The sequence below is a fragment of the Aotus nancymaae genome, unplaced genomic scaffold (genome assembly GCF_030222135.1).
Source record: "Aotus nancymaae isolate 86718 unplaced genomic scaffold, 86718_ANA_hifiasm-v0.15.2.pri h1tg000072l, whole genome shotgun sequence".
Lineage (NCBI taxonomy): Eukaryota > Metazoa > Chordata > Mammalia > Primates > Aotidae > Aotus > Aotus nancymaae.
Window position 1 is genome coordinate 961,600 of NW_026988487.1, and position 17,533 is coordinate 979,132.

General features: G+C 43.0%; 1 protein-coding gene across 2 annotated transcripts in view; it reads left to right on the forward strand.

Annotated features, from left to right (window-relative positions):
• The first annotated feature begins 230 nt into the window (after positions 1 to 230).
• KPNB1 (karyopherin subunit beta 1) overlaps positions 231 to 17,533 on the forward strand; it is a 34,020-nt gene continuing 16,717 nt past the window's right edge. The window contains exons 1-9 of one of the 2 annotated variants that reach the window (XM_021670564.2): positions 231 to 593; positions 695 to 753; positions 3,266 to 3,448; positions 7,794 to 7,994; positions 9,428 to 9,580; positions 11,639 to 11,698; positions 13,238 to 13,327; positions 14,315 to 14,425; positions 15,211 to 15,312. In XM_021670564.2, coding sequence (XP_021526239.2) covers positions 554 to 593; positions 695 to 753; positions 3,266 to 3,448; positions 7,794 to 7,994; positions 9,428 to 9,580; positions 11,639 to 11,698; positions 13,238 to 13,327; positions 14,315 to 14,425; positions 15,211 to 15,312 — 999 coding nt within the window. In that variant the 5' untranslated portion in view covers positions 231 to 553. Of the gene's footprint in view, positions 594 to 694; positions 754 to 1,352; positions 1,657 to 3,265; positions 3,449 to 7,793; positions 7,995 to 9,427; positions 9,581 to 11,638; positions 11,699 to 13,237; positions 13,328 to 14,314; positions 14,426 to 15,210; positions 15,313 to 17,533 lie in introns of those variants that run through there. The other variant, XM_064367480.1, reaches the window with a different exon arrangement.

Genomic DNA, 17,533 nt, shown 5'->3' on the forward strand with positions numbered 1-17,533 from the left:
CGATCTCCCTCTCCTCGGCCTATCGGCACGTTCCATTTCGCTGCCCGCCCAGCCAACCCGGGCCTTGAAACCAGCAGGCGAATAGGCGCGAGGCGGCCCTTCGACGCTGAGCACCTGGCCAATTGGGGATTCCGCGTGGCCAGGACTGCGGCCAATCGCTGTGGAGCGCGGCGCTGCCGCGGAGAGGTCCGACCCGAATATCCCTCCGCCTTCCTCCCTCCCTCCCTCGCTCCCTCCCTCGCACCGCCTCTCACTCACAGCCTCCCTTCCTTCTTTCTCCCTCCGCCTCTCGAGCACCAGCGCGCTTTGAGCTGCCCCCAGGGTCCCTCCCCCGCCGCCAGCAGCCCATTCGGAGGGAGGAAGGAAGGGAAGAGGAGAGGAAGAGAAGCCCGAGCGACTACCCAGAAAGAGCCGGTGAATGGGCTTGTGGTGACCCCCGCCCCCCACCCCACCCTCCCTTCCCACCCGACCCCCAACCCCCATCCCCAGTTCGAGCCGCCGCCCGAGAGGCCGGACCGTCTTCTTAGAAGGCGCCGCCGCCGCCACCTCCGCCATGGAGCTGATTACCATCCTCGAGAAGACCGTGTCTCCCGGTAGGACTCGGGAGCCGGGGGTCGGGCTGAGGTGATTGGGGTGGGGGAGGGGAGGCCCGGCCCCTTTGACCCCGCTCTGTCTCCCACTTTACTCCCCCTAGATCGGCTGGAGCTGGAAGCGGCGCAGAAGTTCCTGGAGCGTGCGGCCGTGGAGAACCTGGTGCGTGCTACCCCGCCGCGCCCATCCCGCCGCGTCTCCATCCCCTGCGTGCAGGGCCTTCCCGCCCTCCCGGAGGCCCAGGCCTCAGGAACCCACCCCGCCCCATCCCGTCCCCCTTCCCCCCACCCGGTCCAACCTAACCCCGCCATCGGGAAGCCGGTGGGTGTGTCCCGCCCCGGGCCCCGCGGCTGGCCAATGGCGCTTCGCGCCGGGCTTCCTGCCGCCCAATCGCCGCGCGGCCTGAGGGCGGCGGTGCAGCGGGAGGGAGAAAGAGGGAGGGAAGGGAAGTTAGGTTGCGCGGCGCTGCGTGTTCAGCAGGGGTGGGGGTGGGGGAGCCGGGCCTAGGGGCCATGTGGAAGCTCCGGGCCTCGCCGCCCGCCCTGTCTGACCCCGGCCAGCTTCTCCTTCCTGTCCCATGGCCCCTGTGGCTCTCCCCACCTATTTCCTAGAGCTCTGCCCTTTTCTAGCTCTGTTGGTCTGTGCTCATGGCCAGGCCTGGCACCCGACTGCCTCTTAACCCATTTCCACTAATATTTTTCCCTCTTCTGCCCGGTTATTCCTCTCGGGTATTTTTTTTCTCTCTTTTTTTCCCCATTCTTTCTGACCTGGATGAGTAGAGACCTAATCACTAGGGATCTGCACCCAGACAACAGACTGAGGCTCATCTTTGAGATCGGGCCTATTTCCTGATGTAATCAAAAAGGAAAGTTCCTCGTTTTTCATATTTTAAAATTTAAGGAGTACAGAGAAAATGAAGCTAAGAACTGGACCTCTGCATAAAAATGTGGAATGAATTGGTTGAAGCAGCCTGGGTGCTGGTTAGGTTTGCTGTCCATCTCCTGTTGGGGGATGGAGATGGGGACAGAGGGAAGGGTTGGATGATGCTTGACATCTTTGAGAAAGGTAATAGGAAATAAGTCTGAATAACACTGTAACCATATGTGTTTCCTTGTGTTATATAGTAGGCAAAATGTCAACAACAAAGTGACAAAGCTTATTCTATACAGACTGCCTTTGAATGATTTATTTTTTTTTCTTCCTCATGCGCCAGTTGTTACAAGTAACCTGTTTATCCTTTCCTAGAAAGTGATTTTTTCACTAGTATAGGCTGATTAATTCCATTTAGGGTATTATTCCTGTTTCTGCTTTTGCCAATTTTACAAGAAGCTTTTTATCTTATTCCTAACATTCTTAACATTCTTTAGTGGTACATAATTAATAAAACTTTTAAGAATTATCTTCTGTGATTGCAGAACTTGTTAGCAGTAAGAATGTATCTGCTTTTGGCTTTTCCTGCTAACTTTGCTATTTGGGCACAGTGTTTTTGATGGAGAGAGAAGGGTGTGTGGGTTAAATTTTTAAACGAAAGGGAGTAGTTTTTGAGGCCAGTGGATTACAAAAGGTTACAAAAGAGCATGCTTTTCAGGGATCCACTGTATTCCTCAACTAAAGTCCAAATGTATAGGAGAAAGTAATTGTTAATTATTAGATCCAAATTAATTTTTCTTGAACAACTTACCTGAGCATTTTTTCTTTCAATTTTTCCCTATTTTTACATATTATCACTTTCCCTCATAAATTCGCTTATTTCATTATTCTCTTTTTGCTGAGTGCCCACAAATAAAACAGGACGAGGATCCTAAGTTTGTTTTAGATTTATCTGTATTTCCCTCTCATAAAAGATTACATCCTTCCATGGGATGTAATGTTGGATCATTCTTTTTGGACCAAGGTTTTTGAAATTTAGATCAACAGTTTTGTTTTCTACTCCCATGATAACAGTCATTCATTCAACAAATATTTATTTATTTATTTTGAGGCAGAGTCTAGCTCTGTTGCCCAGGCTAGAGTGCAATGGCGTGGTCTCACCTCACTGCAACCTCCGCCTCCTGGGTTCAAGCGATTCTCCTGCCTCGGCCTTCCAAGTCACTGGATTACAGACACCCGCCAGCACACCCGGCTAATTTTTGTATTTTTAGTAGAGACGGGGTTTCACTATGTTGGTCAGGCTGGTCTCGAACTCCTGATTTGGTGATCCACCTGCTCCAGCCTCCCAAAGTGCTGGGATTACAGGCGTGAGCCACCACGCCCGGCCTTTTGACAAATATTTACTGAGTACCAGACATTATTATATGTTCTTGGGACACCTCAGTATACACAGAAGAATGCACTGACTACCACCATACTGTGAAACCTTGCAATTAAGTGGGTCTGATGTGACAATTTGGGCACTAAGATTGATCTTGATAAGAAAATCTGTAATTCTTCATTAAGTGCTAGGCTTCATGAGAAAAGTGGAAGACTTACTGTTATACTAAGTAACATTTTTATAGAAGTCTTCAAGTAAATATTTTGTGGTTTCCTGAGATGCTCATGATATATCAAAAAAAAATTAGAAATTAGTTTCCCCCATCCCCAGTCCCCTCTGGTGTTTAGTGCTCCATAAGTTATCCTCAGTTGCGGAAATTTCTAAGATATTTTTATTATTTACAAATTTATCTTCCCTTAACAGCCCACTTTCCTTGTGGAACTGTCCAGAGTGCTAGCAAATCCAGGAAACAGTCAGGTTGCCAGAGTTGCAGCTGGTCTACAAATCAAGAACTCCTTGACATCTAAAGATCCAGATATCAAGGCACAGTATCAGCAGAGATGGCTTGCTATTGATGCTAATGCTCGACGAGAAGTCAAGAACTATGTAAGTAACATTCATCTGTTTGCTTATACTGCCTGGAGAACAAGAAATCGCTTTCTCGGTTCTTTTCCTGTTTGCATGGGATAGAGCTGACAGTCTTGATAGGTTTCTGGGACCTGAACTTCACCTAAAGATAAAAATTGTCTTTGTTTTAAATCTTTCTCAACACAGCTTGTCCATTCCTGTTGATGGATTCGAATTCTTTTTTAGATGACTGAGGTAGGCTGCAGCAGTTCGGGAAATTTTTAATTAGGTGCCATAATTTGTAAATTCTCTTTGGCAAATTAGAGTAGTACACAAATTGGTGCTGTCTACCCACATCACTTAGGGAATTTATTAATACATATTTCCAAGCGCTCCAGAAATTCCGGTTTACTGGTGGAGTGCAGTTCAGGGATGTTTTTTGAACTGTCTTCCCAAGTGATTCTGCAGTCAGCCAGCACCTGTTCTTGTTGACCTTCTGCTGTAGATAAATCTCAATCTTTGGTGGTTTAGGTATGGTACTATGTGGAGTCAGAAGGAGACTTATGTGATCTTTTGGGCCTTCTAAGCCCAAAGAGTTTGTGAAATAAGAGTGCAACATTAATGGTGTTTTATCTACTTAGCAAGTTATGAAAAACTTTCTTCAAAAACACCTGAGTTTTTTACCAAGGCATTTAGAGTGGGATGAATTTGGGGGGAAAGGTGATTAATTTTGAATTATGACATTCTTTTTACTGTCTTGTAGAATTAGAAATTCATAGTTCCAGATGATGCAAAGGATTCAGAATATATGGACTGGTGTGTTTTTTTGGTTTTGTGTTTTGTTTTGTTTTTGAGACGGAGTCTTGCTCTGTTGCCCAGGCTGGAATGCAATGGGGCAATCTTGGTTCACTGCAACCTCTGCCTCCCAGGTTCAAGCGATTCTCCTGCCTCAGCCTCCTGAGTAGCTGGGACTACAGGTGCCTGCCAGCATGCCCAGCTAATTTTTGTATTTTTTTAGTAGAGACAAGGTTTCACAATATTGGCCAGGCTGGTCTCAAACTCCTGACCTCGTGATCTGCCTGCCTTGGCTTCCCAAAGTGCTGGTATCACAGGCATGAGCCACCATTCTCGGCCTTGTTGTTTTTTAATTAAGTTCTTTAATCGTCTGTAAGGCACAAAGAGGAGTGAGTTAACTATCTGTGCAATTATCATTTTATCCTTGGTATCTGAGTGGAAACCAGTGGGGAATTACTACATATGTACTTGTGCAGGTCATGGTTATGCACATCATACTTGCTATTTCCTGGTTCTAGATGTCAGCATTAGGTAAATTAGTGCCCTGTAAGGCAACAACTTCTCTATCTAGTTGTGTTTGCATACTCATGATTGGGAACCGGGTTAATAAATCCAACTTGGTTTCAGATCTTCTTTGGAATATGTAAAGCTGTTTTTATTCATGTTGGGTCTGCTTGTGTAATAATATTTTAACGTTTTGATTCCTTCTCCCTCAGCTAAGTGACATAAATGGAAGTATCACTGGAAATCTTGATACTGATAGTGCCCATTCAGTTTCTCATCTTCAAATTACACACTAGTAAATGGGATAAGATGGAATTGGAATTGGCTTATTTTTTGGCACATCACTCTTAACACCAACCTTAAAAATAATTAGATAATAATGGCTGGGCGCGGTGGCTCATGCCTATAATCCCAGCACTTTGGGAGGCAGAGGTAGGCTGATCACCCGAGGTCAGGAGTTTGAGACCAGCCTGGCCAACATGGCTAAACCCTGTTTCTACTAAAAATAACAAAAATTACCTGAGTGTGGTGGATGCTTGTAATCCCAGCTACTCGGGAGGCTGAGGCAGGAGTATCACTTGAACCTGTGAGGCAGAGGTTGTGGTGAGCCAAGATTGCACCATTGCACTCCAGCGTGGGTGACAAAGTGAGAATCCGTCTCTTAAAAAAAAAAGTAATGGGCTGGACGCAGTAGCTCATGCCTGTAATCCCAGCACTTTGGGAGGCCGAGGCAGGTGGATCATGAGGTCAAGACCATCCTGGTCAACATGGTGAAACCCCGTCTCTACTAAACATACAAAAATTAGCTGGGCATGGTGGCGCGCACCTGTAGTCCCAGCTACTCGGGAGGCTGAGGCAGGAGAATTGCTTGAACCCAGGAGGTTCAAGCCGAGATCGTGCCATTGCACTCCAGCTTGGGTAACAAGAGCGAAACTCCATCTCAAAAAAAAAAAAAAGTAATAATAATTATATAATAATTTATATAGGCATGGTTAAGCCCTTGGACATAAAAAAAAAGCTAAATTACCCTGGCCTTTTTCCCTTTCATAGCACAACTGATAATACTAAGTTTCACTGTCGGTGATCTTTTTTGAAATCTAGATATTGGGGGACAATTGAGAGCTAGTTTCTTATTTTATTCTGATAATTGAATATTGCTATTAAGGTTACCTCTAGTTTAAAGGGAAAACTTTTAGTACTCACGAGTTGGAAATCTGTAGCTTCTAAATTACCTCAAGTATTACGGAGTCTTCAGAAAGCAATCGAAAGAAGAAATGGTAAAGGTAGAATGGGATTCAGTATGCTCCCCATATGTACTAGAAGATGGTGAAGTGTGGTGTGAAGGTACCTTGGACTTGGGTTAATAATACCATTCAGCCCCTGACATTTTGGACAATTAACCTTTCTTTTTCCCCTTGTTCCTTCATGTCTTTGACATACAGTTTTTGTCCATTCTAGCTCTGCTAGTCCTTGAGATTTCTGATTTCATTTAGAATCAATCAGCACTGTTTGTTGTTGGTAGAATTAATGGAGGTGGGGGCCAGGTATGATGATATATACCATATAAGAAGGAAAAAGGGGAAGTTTGTTATTAGTACTAGCTGCAAAGCAGGATACTAAGTGACCCGACCCAGTCAGCAGAGCTGGCTTGAATATCTGGCAGCTATTCTTTGTCCTGTGTTCATGCCAGGAATAGTTAACTGTTTGCATTTGAGTGGACTGGTGATTCTTAGCAAGTTCATTGACTAAATTAGCTGAGTGTTGTAATAATTAACTCTAGGTCAATTGTGGCTTCATCTTTTATCATACCTGTGCCTTTACCCTTTACATAAATGCTGGTGTGGTACCATGTCAAGTGAGACATGTTTAATGACAAGTGGATCTTCTTTTGACATCTGGCTAGTTTTTGGTATCTGTCCGTGGTAGAGAATAGTTCTTTGATTCTTGGGCAAACAGAACAAATCCTTTCAGATTGGAAGTTAACATAAAGATTAGTTCATAAGTGTTGTTATCATCAGCACCTTTGTTTTTGTATTCAGTGATGTTGTTACTTGACCAAGGCCTTTCTATGTAAGTCAACCAGAGTGCTGGGTTGTCAGTGATTAGAAGGAAAAAGTTTTGTTTCAACCTTTGTCTCAGGAGTGAGATGATCTCCTTGGATCAGGTTAGAGAGTGATCTGTGGATGAGACCCACCCGAATACCCCATAACTAGCTTCATTCTAGTGTCCATGCCTGGCCACAAAACAAGATTGTGAACATCCTTTCCTTATACCACCAACAATGAGCCTGGAAGATGAATTTTGTGTGCCCATCTTTCTCCTTTGCCATTTACTGCTACCTCCCCTTGTAACTACTGGTTTCCCACCTTGTGTTGAAGGCTGAAGGGTGAGGTGTGTAGTTTTGGAGAATTCCTTTTGGAAGTCGGGGATGATTGGTTTTGTTTCTAGATTCTGGGACAGTGTTGATTGTGCTAATGTTGCTACTGAGGCTAATTTTTTTCTGATAGCCTTTTCTACTTCTTGATATCATAGAGAAGAATTCTAAGACACTGCCTGTGTGCAGTGGCTCACACCTGTAATCCTAGCACTTTGGGAGGCCAGGGATTTGAGACCAGCCTGGGCAACATAGGGAGACCCCCATCTCTACTGAAGATCAAAAAATGTTGGCTGGGTACGGTGGTGTGTGCCTGTAGTTTAAGCTACTCTTGGAAGGCCTGGGAGGGTGAGGCTGCAGTATCATTGTGCCACTGCACTCCACCCTGAACAACACAGTGAGACCTTGTTTTTTCCTTTCCTTTTTTTTTTCTAAAGAGCCTAGGCAATATGGTGATGCCCTGTCTCTACAAAAAATAACCGGGTGTGTCGGCATGCCCACCCCTCAGGAGGCTAAGGTGGGAGGGTAGATTGTGCAATAGAGGTTGAGGCTGCAGTGAGCTGTGATCATGCCCTACTCTCCAGTCTGGGCAACAGAGTGAGACCCTGTCTTAAGAAAAAAAAAAAAAATCAGAGACACTAAATATGGTGGTGGGCAAAATGTGGTCAAATAATATTAGAAATATGTATCTTTTGTCTTCTTTTGGTGCAGGTTTTGCAGACATTGGGCACAGAAACTTACCGGCCTAGTTCTGCCTCACAGTGTGTGGCTGGTATTGCGTGTGCAGAGATCCCAGTAAACCAGTGGCCAGAACTCATTCCTCAGCTGGTGGCCAATGTCACAAACCCCAACAGCACAGAGCACATGAAGGAGTCGACATTGGAAGCTATCGGTTATATTTGCCAAGATATAGTAAGTGCTTGCCTAATTTACCTGGTTTTTATATCTCTGATTGCCTCTAGCTATGACGTGAATGGTATTAGTACTACCTTATTGAACAATGAAGAGAGCCAATTTAAACTGCACAATGTTTTGAAAGTAAGACTGATTTATTTCCCTTAGGCCTCTGTCTTCACATTGCTAATCATACCCTAAAATAAAGAAACCTGAGGACTACAAACTCAAAATGGAATTCCATGTTTGAAGAAGCTTAGATTCTAGACATACAAAATGAGGAGATTCTCATTTGGAGCATCCCTAACCCGGTCCTTTTTCTTAAGATCCTGCACGTACCATGAATTTTGTGGTGCATTTTCATTTACTACTTTACAGAAAGTTTTGCCAACTCTTGATATAGTTGGTTTAGCCACTGGAGACACAGATGCAGCCCTCCTAGCACTGTTGTTCCTGAGGAACACCACCACCCGTGGTATCTATTTTAATATATATATATATATTTTATGAAGCAAAGGAGCACACAGCATTTGACCTGGATTTAGACTCCCTAGATGTGCCCAGGTATTGATCCTTGGTCCTTAAATGTTCTGAAGCTTTACTTGAGCATACAGATGGCCTGGCAGTCACTAGGCTGCCATCTTCATTTGCACAGAGGGGGAAAAAAGCTAGTATTACCTCATACCCACAGTCATTATGCTAAGAAGTCAAAGATGAAGTTGATAAGTTTGACTTGTTTTTGTTCAGTTTTGAACTGCCAATACCATGGGATACTTTGCAGGTGGTTTGCAGTGCTATTCCCAAATGGAAATGGGTGGGGAAAGACCACCAAGTCATACTTTCTTGAGTGAATTTTACAGTTAAAAGTACTGCCGATTAAGCCAGGCACAGTAGCATATACCTGTAGTCCCAGCTACTTGGGAAGCTGAGGTGGGAGGATTCCTTAAACCCAGGAATTTGAGGGCACAGTGCACTGTGATAGTGCCTGCGAGTAGCCACTGCACTCCAGACTGGGCAACATAGTGAGACACTGTCTCTTAAGAATAGAAAAAGACTGCTTGAGCTCCTTATGGCAGTTTTCTGGAGGGGATTGATTCCAAGACCCTCCTCAGGTACCAAAATCCTCAGATGTTCAAATCTGTTACATAAAATGGTGTAATATTTGCATATAACCTATGCACATCCTCCCATATACTTTAAATCAGCTCTAGAATACTCAAAATACCTAATTTAATGTAAATGCTATATTAATAGTTGCTACACTGTATTAAGGGAATGATGACAAGAAAATAAAGGTGAATGTGCATCTTTTGATATACAGTACAAATGTAACTGTCCATTTTTTTTCCCTCTGAATATTTTCAATCCGTAGTTGCTTGAGTCCACAAATGTAGAACCTATGGCTGCAGAGGGCCAACTGTATATTCATTGTACTTCTCTGCTTGTTACAGGACCCAGAGCAGCTACAAGATAAATCCAATGAGATTTTGACTGCCATAATCCAGGGGATGAGGAAAGAAGAGCCTAGTAATAATGTGAAGCTAGCTGCTACTAATGCACTCCTGAACTCATTGGAGTTCACCAAAGCAAACTTTGATAAAGAGGTAAGTTTTTTTGACAAAGAGGTATAGATTCAGATAGTAAGGAATGAAAGAGTTAAATGAAAGTTTTTTGTTTTGTTTTCTTTATGGTTTACAAAGTACCACCTTACTTAAAAGTATTTTGTTTCCAGTTTAGTCAAGTTTGTATTGTGTGAGATAAGGCCATGGAGTGTTTGCCATTTCTCATCATGCTTTTGGAAATAAAGTATTTCTTAGCTTAGGTTTTTCCTTTTGCAGTCCAAAGTGTGGAATGTTGTTGGGTTTTTTTAATTATAGGGTGTGGTGGTTCATATTTGTAGTCCCAGTTACTTCAGAGGCTAAGGCAGGAGGATTGCTTGAGGCCAGTTGTTCAGGCCAGCCTAGATGACAAAGTCAGATAACATCTCTTAAAAAAAAGAAGCAAACAAATTATGGTATATCCTATATACTTTGTTTTCTTTTAAAATTGCATGAACTTTCTGCCTTTTATTAAAGATTTTGTGGAGGCTGAGTGCCAGGGCTCACATCCATAATCCCAACACATTGGGCCACCAAGGCAGGGGGGCCACTTGAAGCCAGGAGTTTGAGACTAGCCTGGGCAATGTAATAAGACCCTGTCTCTAAAAAATAAAGATTTCTGTAGAGAGAAACAACTGAGTTTTTAACCTGTTTTGTGAGCCCTTGTGTTTACAGGGCTTATAATGAAAAAAAGGAAAAATGAAATAATTATAGCAACATATAGCCGGGTGCTCTGGCACATGCCTGTAATCCCAGCTATTTGGGAAGCTGAGGTAGGGATCTCGTGAGCCCAGAGTTCAAGGCTGCAAGACTGTACCGCTGTACTCCAGCCTGGGCAACAAAGCAAGACTGTCTCAAAAAAATAAAATATATAAAGAGATATATGTAAACATTTTGGCTGATAATACAATGCATAACATAAAATTTACCATCTTAATCATTTTTAAATGTACAGTTAAGTAGATTCACATTGCTGTAGAAACAATCCCCAGAACTTTTTCATCTTGCAAAACTGAAACTGTACATACTGAACAACAGCTCCTCATTTTCCCCTTTCTCAGTCAGTGGTAACCATCATTTTACTTTCAGTTTCTATGTATTTTACTACTATAATGAAATACCTTATGTAAATGGAATCATATAGTGTTTGTCTTTTGGGGACTGGTTTGTTTTACTTAGTATGATGTGCTCAAGGTTCAGCTATGGGGTACCATTTGTCAAAATTTGCTTTTTAAGGGTGAATAATATTCCATTGTAAATATATGCCACATTTTGTTTAGTCATCCATCCATGGACATTTGGCTTGCTTCCACCTTTTGGCTATTGTGGGTAATGCTGGTATAAACATGGGTATGCATGTGTATCTTTGAGACTCTGCTCTGTCCTTTTGGATAAATACCTACAAGTAAAATTGCTGGGTTCATGGTCTGAAAGTATTTCTGTATGTATGTTTGTTGACACTTTAGCTGACTTTTTACCATTTCTTGACTTCGGAAAGGTGTCAAACCCCAGAGGAAATGTCAATTCTAATTGATTAGAAAACTGGATTTTTCCTTAAAGATTTTGGAGGACTTAGGAGGGTAGCACATAAATGTCATTATTCTGTCCTCCCTTTTCTTTTCTCACCACATTTGGTGTGAATTTGCTACCTCTCAGAAAACAAATTTGGTCTTTGAAATCAGATGTTTTGAATTCTCTTATATTTTACTATAAGGAAATTGGTTTTCCTACATGTAGATTTTTATCTTTTAGCCAACCATTTTTATTTAAACCTTGTGACCTAGATTTTCCTGTTTCCTCCCTGAAGTCTTTGTTAGTGAAGGTTATTTTGGAGATTAAAAGATTAGGGACCTTATTGGAGGGCAGATCATATAGCAGACACTGAAGGTAAACTCTTTATGGCCTTTATAGTGCCATACCATCTCAAAGGAGAGTGACTTGACTGTATCAAGCAGGACTGTGTGGGGCCCTGAGTGAGCGAGAGGTTTTCCTTGTAGAAAGAGTCTGGAAATCTTCCTGTGTGCAGGTTATGTTCTCCTAATTTTATTTTTATTCTTCCTACAGTCTGAAAGGCACTTTATTATGCAGGTGGTCTGTGAAGCCACACAGTGTCCAGATACAAGAGTAAGTGTGAAGTTATATGAAAAATATGTCTCACATCTTCCCTAGGAAGTGTCAAGTCTAATACAAGTTTGAAATATTGGGAATCAGTTGACTTCAATAAGGTTTGATTGATATTGTTATTAATAATTAATATTCTGTCTGGGCGTGGTGGCTCACACCTGTAATCCTAGTACTTTGGGAGGCAGCAACAGTCAGATTACCTAAGGTCAGGAGTTTCAGACCAGTCTGACCAACACGGTGAAACCCTGTCTCTACTTAAAATACAAAAATTAGTCAGGTGTGGTGGCACATGCCTGTAGTCCCAGCTACTGGGGAGGCCAAGGCACAAGAAGCACTTGAACCTGGGAGGTGGAAGTTGCAGTGAGCTGAGATCATGCCACTGCAAACAGTGAGACTCTCAGATGATGATAATATTATTATTAATAAAAACATTGGAGAAGAGGGAAGAATTGTAATGGAAGTTGCCATCCTCTTAAAAAAAAAGGTTTAAGGGGCCAGGTGTGGTGGCTTACACTATATAATACCAGCAATTTGGTAGGCCAAAGCGGAAGCATCACTGAGGTCAGGAGTTGGAGACCAGCCTGGGTGACATAGTGACACCATCTCTACTAAAAGTTATATCTACATAAATAAACAGTTAAGGGAGAAAAGGGTTTTGATCAGCTTACCTATTTTATTGCCATAGGTTATTCAAGCCGTCTCTACTAAAAATATATATACACAAACTGTTAAGAGAGAAAAGGTTTTTGATCGGCTTCGCTACTTTATTGCCATAGGTTATTCAAGTGATTGTTTTCCACTGTAGCCATTAACTTTGCTATGCTATAACTGAAACCTGGCCCTTCAAGAAGGTAGAAGTAACATCTTCAGTCTGAATAGTGTTAGTGAATTTAGCCCTGCCTTGAGTTCCATGTGCACCTTTAATGCAAAAAAAAAGAAAGAAAAGGACTGAGGCCAGGTGTAGCTTAGGCCTATAATCCCAACACTTTACAGGCACATGCCTGGTATCCTAGCTACTTGGGAGGCTGAGGCAGGAGAATTGCTTGAACCCGGCAGGCGGAGGTTGCAGTGAGCTGAGATCACGCCACTGTACTCCAGCCTGGGCAACAGAGCGGGATTCCATCTCAAAAAAAGAAAAAAAGGACTGAGTGTGGTGGCTCACACCTGTAATCCCAGCACTTTGGGATAGCGAGGTCAGAGGATCACTTGAGCCCAGGAGTTCGAGACCAGCCTGGGCAACATGGCGAAACTCCGTGTCCACAAAAATTAGCTGTGTGTGATGGGGCACACCTGTAGTGGGGGGATTGTTTGGGCCTGGCAGTTGAGGCGGCGGTGAGCTGTGATTGCAACAGAGCAAGAAAAGTGTCTCAAAAAAGAGAAAAATGGCCAGGCGCAGTGACTCATGCCTGCAATCCTAGCACTTTTTAGAAGGCTGAGGCAAGGCAAGTGGATTTACTGAGCTCAGGAGTTTGAGACGAACCTGGGCTACATGGTGAAACTGCGTCTCTAGTAAACTATCTGATCTGCTCTTCATAAAAGGTACGAGTGGCTGCTTTACAGAATCTGGTGAAGATAATGTCCTTATATTATCAGTACATGGAGACATATATGGGTCCTGCTCTTTTTGCAGTAAGTATTTCTCTTGATGTAATTTGAGCTTGTAGCTAATTATAGAGCCCATCATTCTTAGTTGCTGTTTTGCCAGTTCTGTAATATTTTTCTTAATATTATAGAATCGAGGAAATTTCTTGGGACTGTTAGATTTAAACTTATCAGTGGTCTGCCAAGAAAACTGGTGCTAGCTTTGTGTGCGTAAAAGACCTGCATTTTGAGACCGGGTGCGGTGTGATGGCTCACACCTGTAATATTACCTAGCACTTTGGGAGGCTGAGGTGGGCAGATCACCTGAGGTCAGGAGTTGGAGACCAACCTAGCCAACATGGTGAAACCCTGTCTCTACTGAAAATACAAAAATTAGCCGAGTGTGGTGACACACACCTGTAATCCCAGCTACTCAGGAGGCTGAGGCTGGAGAATTGCTTGAACCTGGGAGGTAGAAGTTGTAGGGAGCCAAGATTGCACCACTGCACTCTAACCTGGGCCACAGAGCAAGATTTTGTCTCAAAAAAAAAAAAGACCTGCATTTTGAAAATCTTAGGCTGGGCGTGGTGGCTCACGCCTGTAATCCCAGCACTTTGGGAGGCCAAAACTGACGGATTGCTTGAGTCCGGAAGTTCAAGACCAGCCTGGGCAACATGGTGAAACCTCGTCTCTACAAAAAAATACAAAAATTACCTGGGTAAGGTGGCATGCACCTGTGGTCCCACCTACTAAGGAGACTGAGGTGGGAGGTTTGCTTGAGCCTGAGAGGTGGAGGTTGCAGTGAGCTGAGATTGTGCTACTGTACTCCAGCCTGGGTAACAGAGTGAGACCCCATCTCCAAAAAAAAAAAAGAAAGATCTTACCTTTTCTATCCTTTTTTCCAAGCCTAGCTTACTTTTTATAAGTTAAATTTCTTAAGTAATTTGCATGTCTGTGGTTAAAGCCGGGTTGCGAGCAGGGGCTCACTTGAATCAGTACTTATTTGGGGTCTGGGGGGTTTTTGGTTTTTTTTAGATCACAATTGAAGCAATGAAAAGTGACATTGATGAAGTGGCCCTACAAGGGATAGAATTCTGGTCCAATGTCTGTGATGAGGAAATGGATTTGGCCATTGAGGCTTCAGAGGTGAGCTAGGGCTATTATTCTGACTAGACTTTGGAACATACCTCATTTGTGGATGGTATTTCCCTTCTAGGAGAACGTTATTCTGTCTGGGCTTAGAGGGTATCTCCATTGGCAGAGATTTTGATTTTTCTGCTAGGCAGAGCCCTTCATGAAGGAGGCAAATCAGTGATGAGGGAATCTCTCATTTTTGCCAAGCCGTCGTGCATGCTTGATGGTAAACGGTGGTATTAGTGCTGTGAACACAAGGGGGCAGCAGGCTGTCGCATTTTACCAAGGTGATACCTGATGCTGAATTATTTCCTTTTGGAAGTCCTAATGCAAGTCTGGGATGTATAGTTGGTAGTTTACTAACTCTGGTGAAGGAGTCAGATACGGGGGAGAAGGGGGAGTTCTGTAATTGGAATCTTTGAATTCAAGTTTTGTTTCCAACTTTGTCTTCACACACTTTTATTTGAGAACAAAAAATAAAAGGTTTTATTTTTGGCATTCTTAGGCAAACTGGGTCCATCTGTTGATCCAAGGAACACTTAGATCTATCAGGTTGTTAATATGAATGGAACTTATGAAAAAAAATTATACTTAATGTTGCCTTGGACCTATAATATATGGCCTAAAAGATTCTCAATGAAGTAGACCAAAAAAAGAGCACCTTCCAAGATCACACTGTATGTTACCATTTGTCCCTGTATGTTTCTGTTAAAAGATCCCCACTCAGCTCTCGTTGTATGCCCTTAGTATACGCAGTTTGGTTGCTTTTGTCTAGAATTTGCTTTGCTTCTCCTCAGGCAGCAGAACAAGGACGGCCCCCTGAGCACACCAGCAAGTTTTATGCCAAGGGAGCACTACAGTATCTGGTTCCAATCCTCACACAGACACTAACTAAACAGGTGAGTTACCTTCCAAATCTAGGTAGGTAAATTGTGAAACCTGACTAAGAGTAAACTGTTTGCTGTGGAACAGTTTCCATGGAAGGAACTTGGCAACCCGTCAACTATTTGATGTTCTGTTGTAGATGACTCAGGAACAGCTAATCTGGATCTGTAAGATCCCCTAGGCTCTGACTTATTTGTGAAGGAGAACTGGGTCTTAACATCTCAAATGCGTCTTGCTCAGGAGCAAGCCACATGCTGCTCTGACTTCCTGAGTGCTCCATTGTCCAAACTCACAGAAGAGAGGTGCTCTATCAAAGCTTCAGTGAAACAAGGTTGGGAGCAAAGATGTGCTAGTTTTAGGCCACTTGGGTATCTGTTCTAATATCTAGGATACTTTTGTGAGTTCACAGGGTATATGTTTTTAAAATGCTAAGGAGGTTGGATATGACTTATTTAGATCTGAATAAAGGACCCAATTCATGAAAGAAACTCTTCTGCTGATCCTTTACGATCATTAATGTCAATTATTAAGATCCAGGATGAAATTAAAGTGACAAAACTTCATAAAGATAGAGGTCTAATGAGTAAATATACGAGTTCTTTTGTAAGAACTGTGTCCTGGTTGCTTTGGTTCTCCTGACTTTATGCATCAGAGTGTTTTTTGATCTGGCGTTTGGGAGTATTACCAAAGAGCTGCTAGTACTCTGAGGAAGCAATGCTGGTAACAGTACTGCAACATTTCTTTGTACACAGGAATGTAATTGTTTTTAGGGATGTGTATGATTTTCAATATAGCAGTTTCAAAAGCCAAGTATAGATGTGCTTGGATTGAAATGAATGCACTGGGTGTTCCCTTAAATTTTCATCTCTCAGGTTTTATTTGTTTGGTTTGTTTTTTGTTTCGTTTTTTGAGATGGAGTCTTACTCTGTCACCCAGGCTGGAGTGCAATGGCGCAATCTCAGCTCCTTGCAACCTCCGCCTCCTGGGTTTAAGTGATCCTCCCACATCAGCCTCCCAAGTAGCTGGAAGTTGCACACCACCATGCCCAGCTGATTTTTGTATTTCTAGCAGAGACAGGGTTTCACCTTGTTGGCCAGGGTGGTCTTGAACCCCTGACATCAGGTGATCCGCCTGCCTTGGCCTCCCAAAGTGCTGGGATTAGAGGCGTGAGCCAGTGCGCCTGGCCTATAATTGCTATTTTTAATCTTTTGACATAATAGCTTTACTTTTGTATATTTTTATTGTGCTTTTCTTGTTTGAGAACAAATTGTTCTTTGATGGTTTCTGAAACTGCAGAAACAGCCTGCCTTAAATTACTATGTGGTGTGAATGGCCACAATTAGGAAGCTATACCTTGGATTCTAACTTAAGGGGAGATATTAGTGGAATCTTTCTCTTTTTTGAATTTTCTTATTTGTCTTTGTTTTTTGTATTTTGTTTTTTTGGTGGGGGGAAGAGAGTCTTGCTCTGTCATGCAGGCTGGAGTGCAGTGGTGCAATCTTGGCTCACTGCAATCATTTCCCAGGTTTAAGCGATTCTCTTGCCTCAGCCTCCCAAGTAGCTGGGATTAACAGGTGTGTGCCCCAACTAATTTTTGTATTTTTAGTACAGATGAGGTTTTACCATATTGCCCAGGCTGGTCTTAAACTCCTGAACTCAAGTGATCTACCTGCTTCGGCCTCCCAAAGTGCTGAGATTACAGGTGTGAGCCACTGCGTCTCGCCTGATTTTTGAACTTTTGATTGAAACATGTCTTCTTCCCAGTCATGAACTCCCTCACTTTCTGGCCTTTTATCCCATAGGTTAATTTTTGTTGATTTTGGACTTTTCTAAGACAGAGTCTCACTCTGTCCCACAGGCTGGAGTGCAGTGGCCAATCTCTGCTCACTGCAACCTCTGCCTTCCAAGTTCAAACAATTCTCCTGCCTTGGCCTCCTAAGTAGCTGGGACTACAGGCACATGCCACCACATCTGGCTAATTTTTATATTTTTAGAAGAGACAGGGTTTCACCATGTTGGACAGGCTGGTCTCAAACTCCTGACCTCAGGTGATCCACCCACCTTGACCTCCCAAAGTGTTGGGATTATAGGTGTGGGCCGCCACACCTGACCGATTTTGGAATTCATACAGCATACACTCTTGTTTTGCATTTTATTCTAAATGTTTTGCATGTAGTTGAAATTTTTTCATTCTTGCATAGTACTAAATGGAATCTTCTTCCATCTGAATCTTAT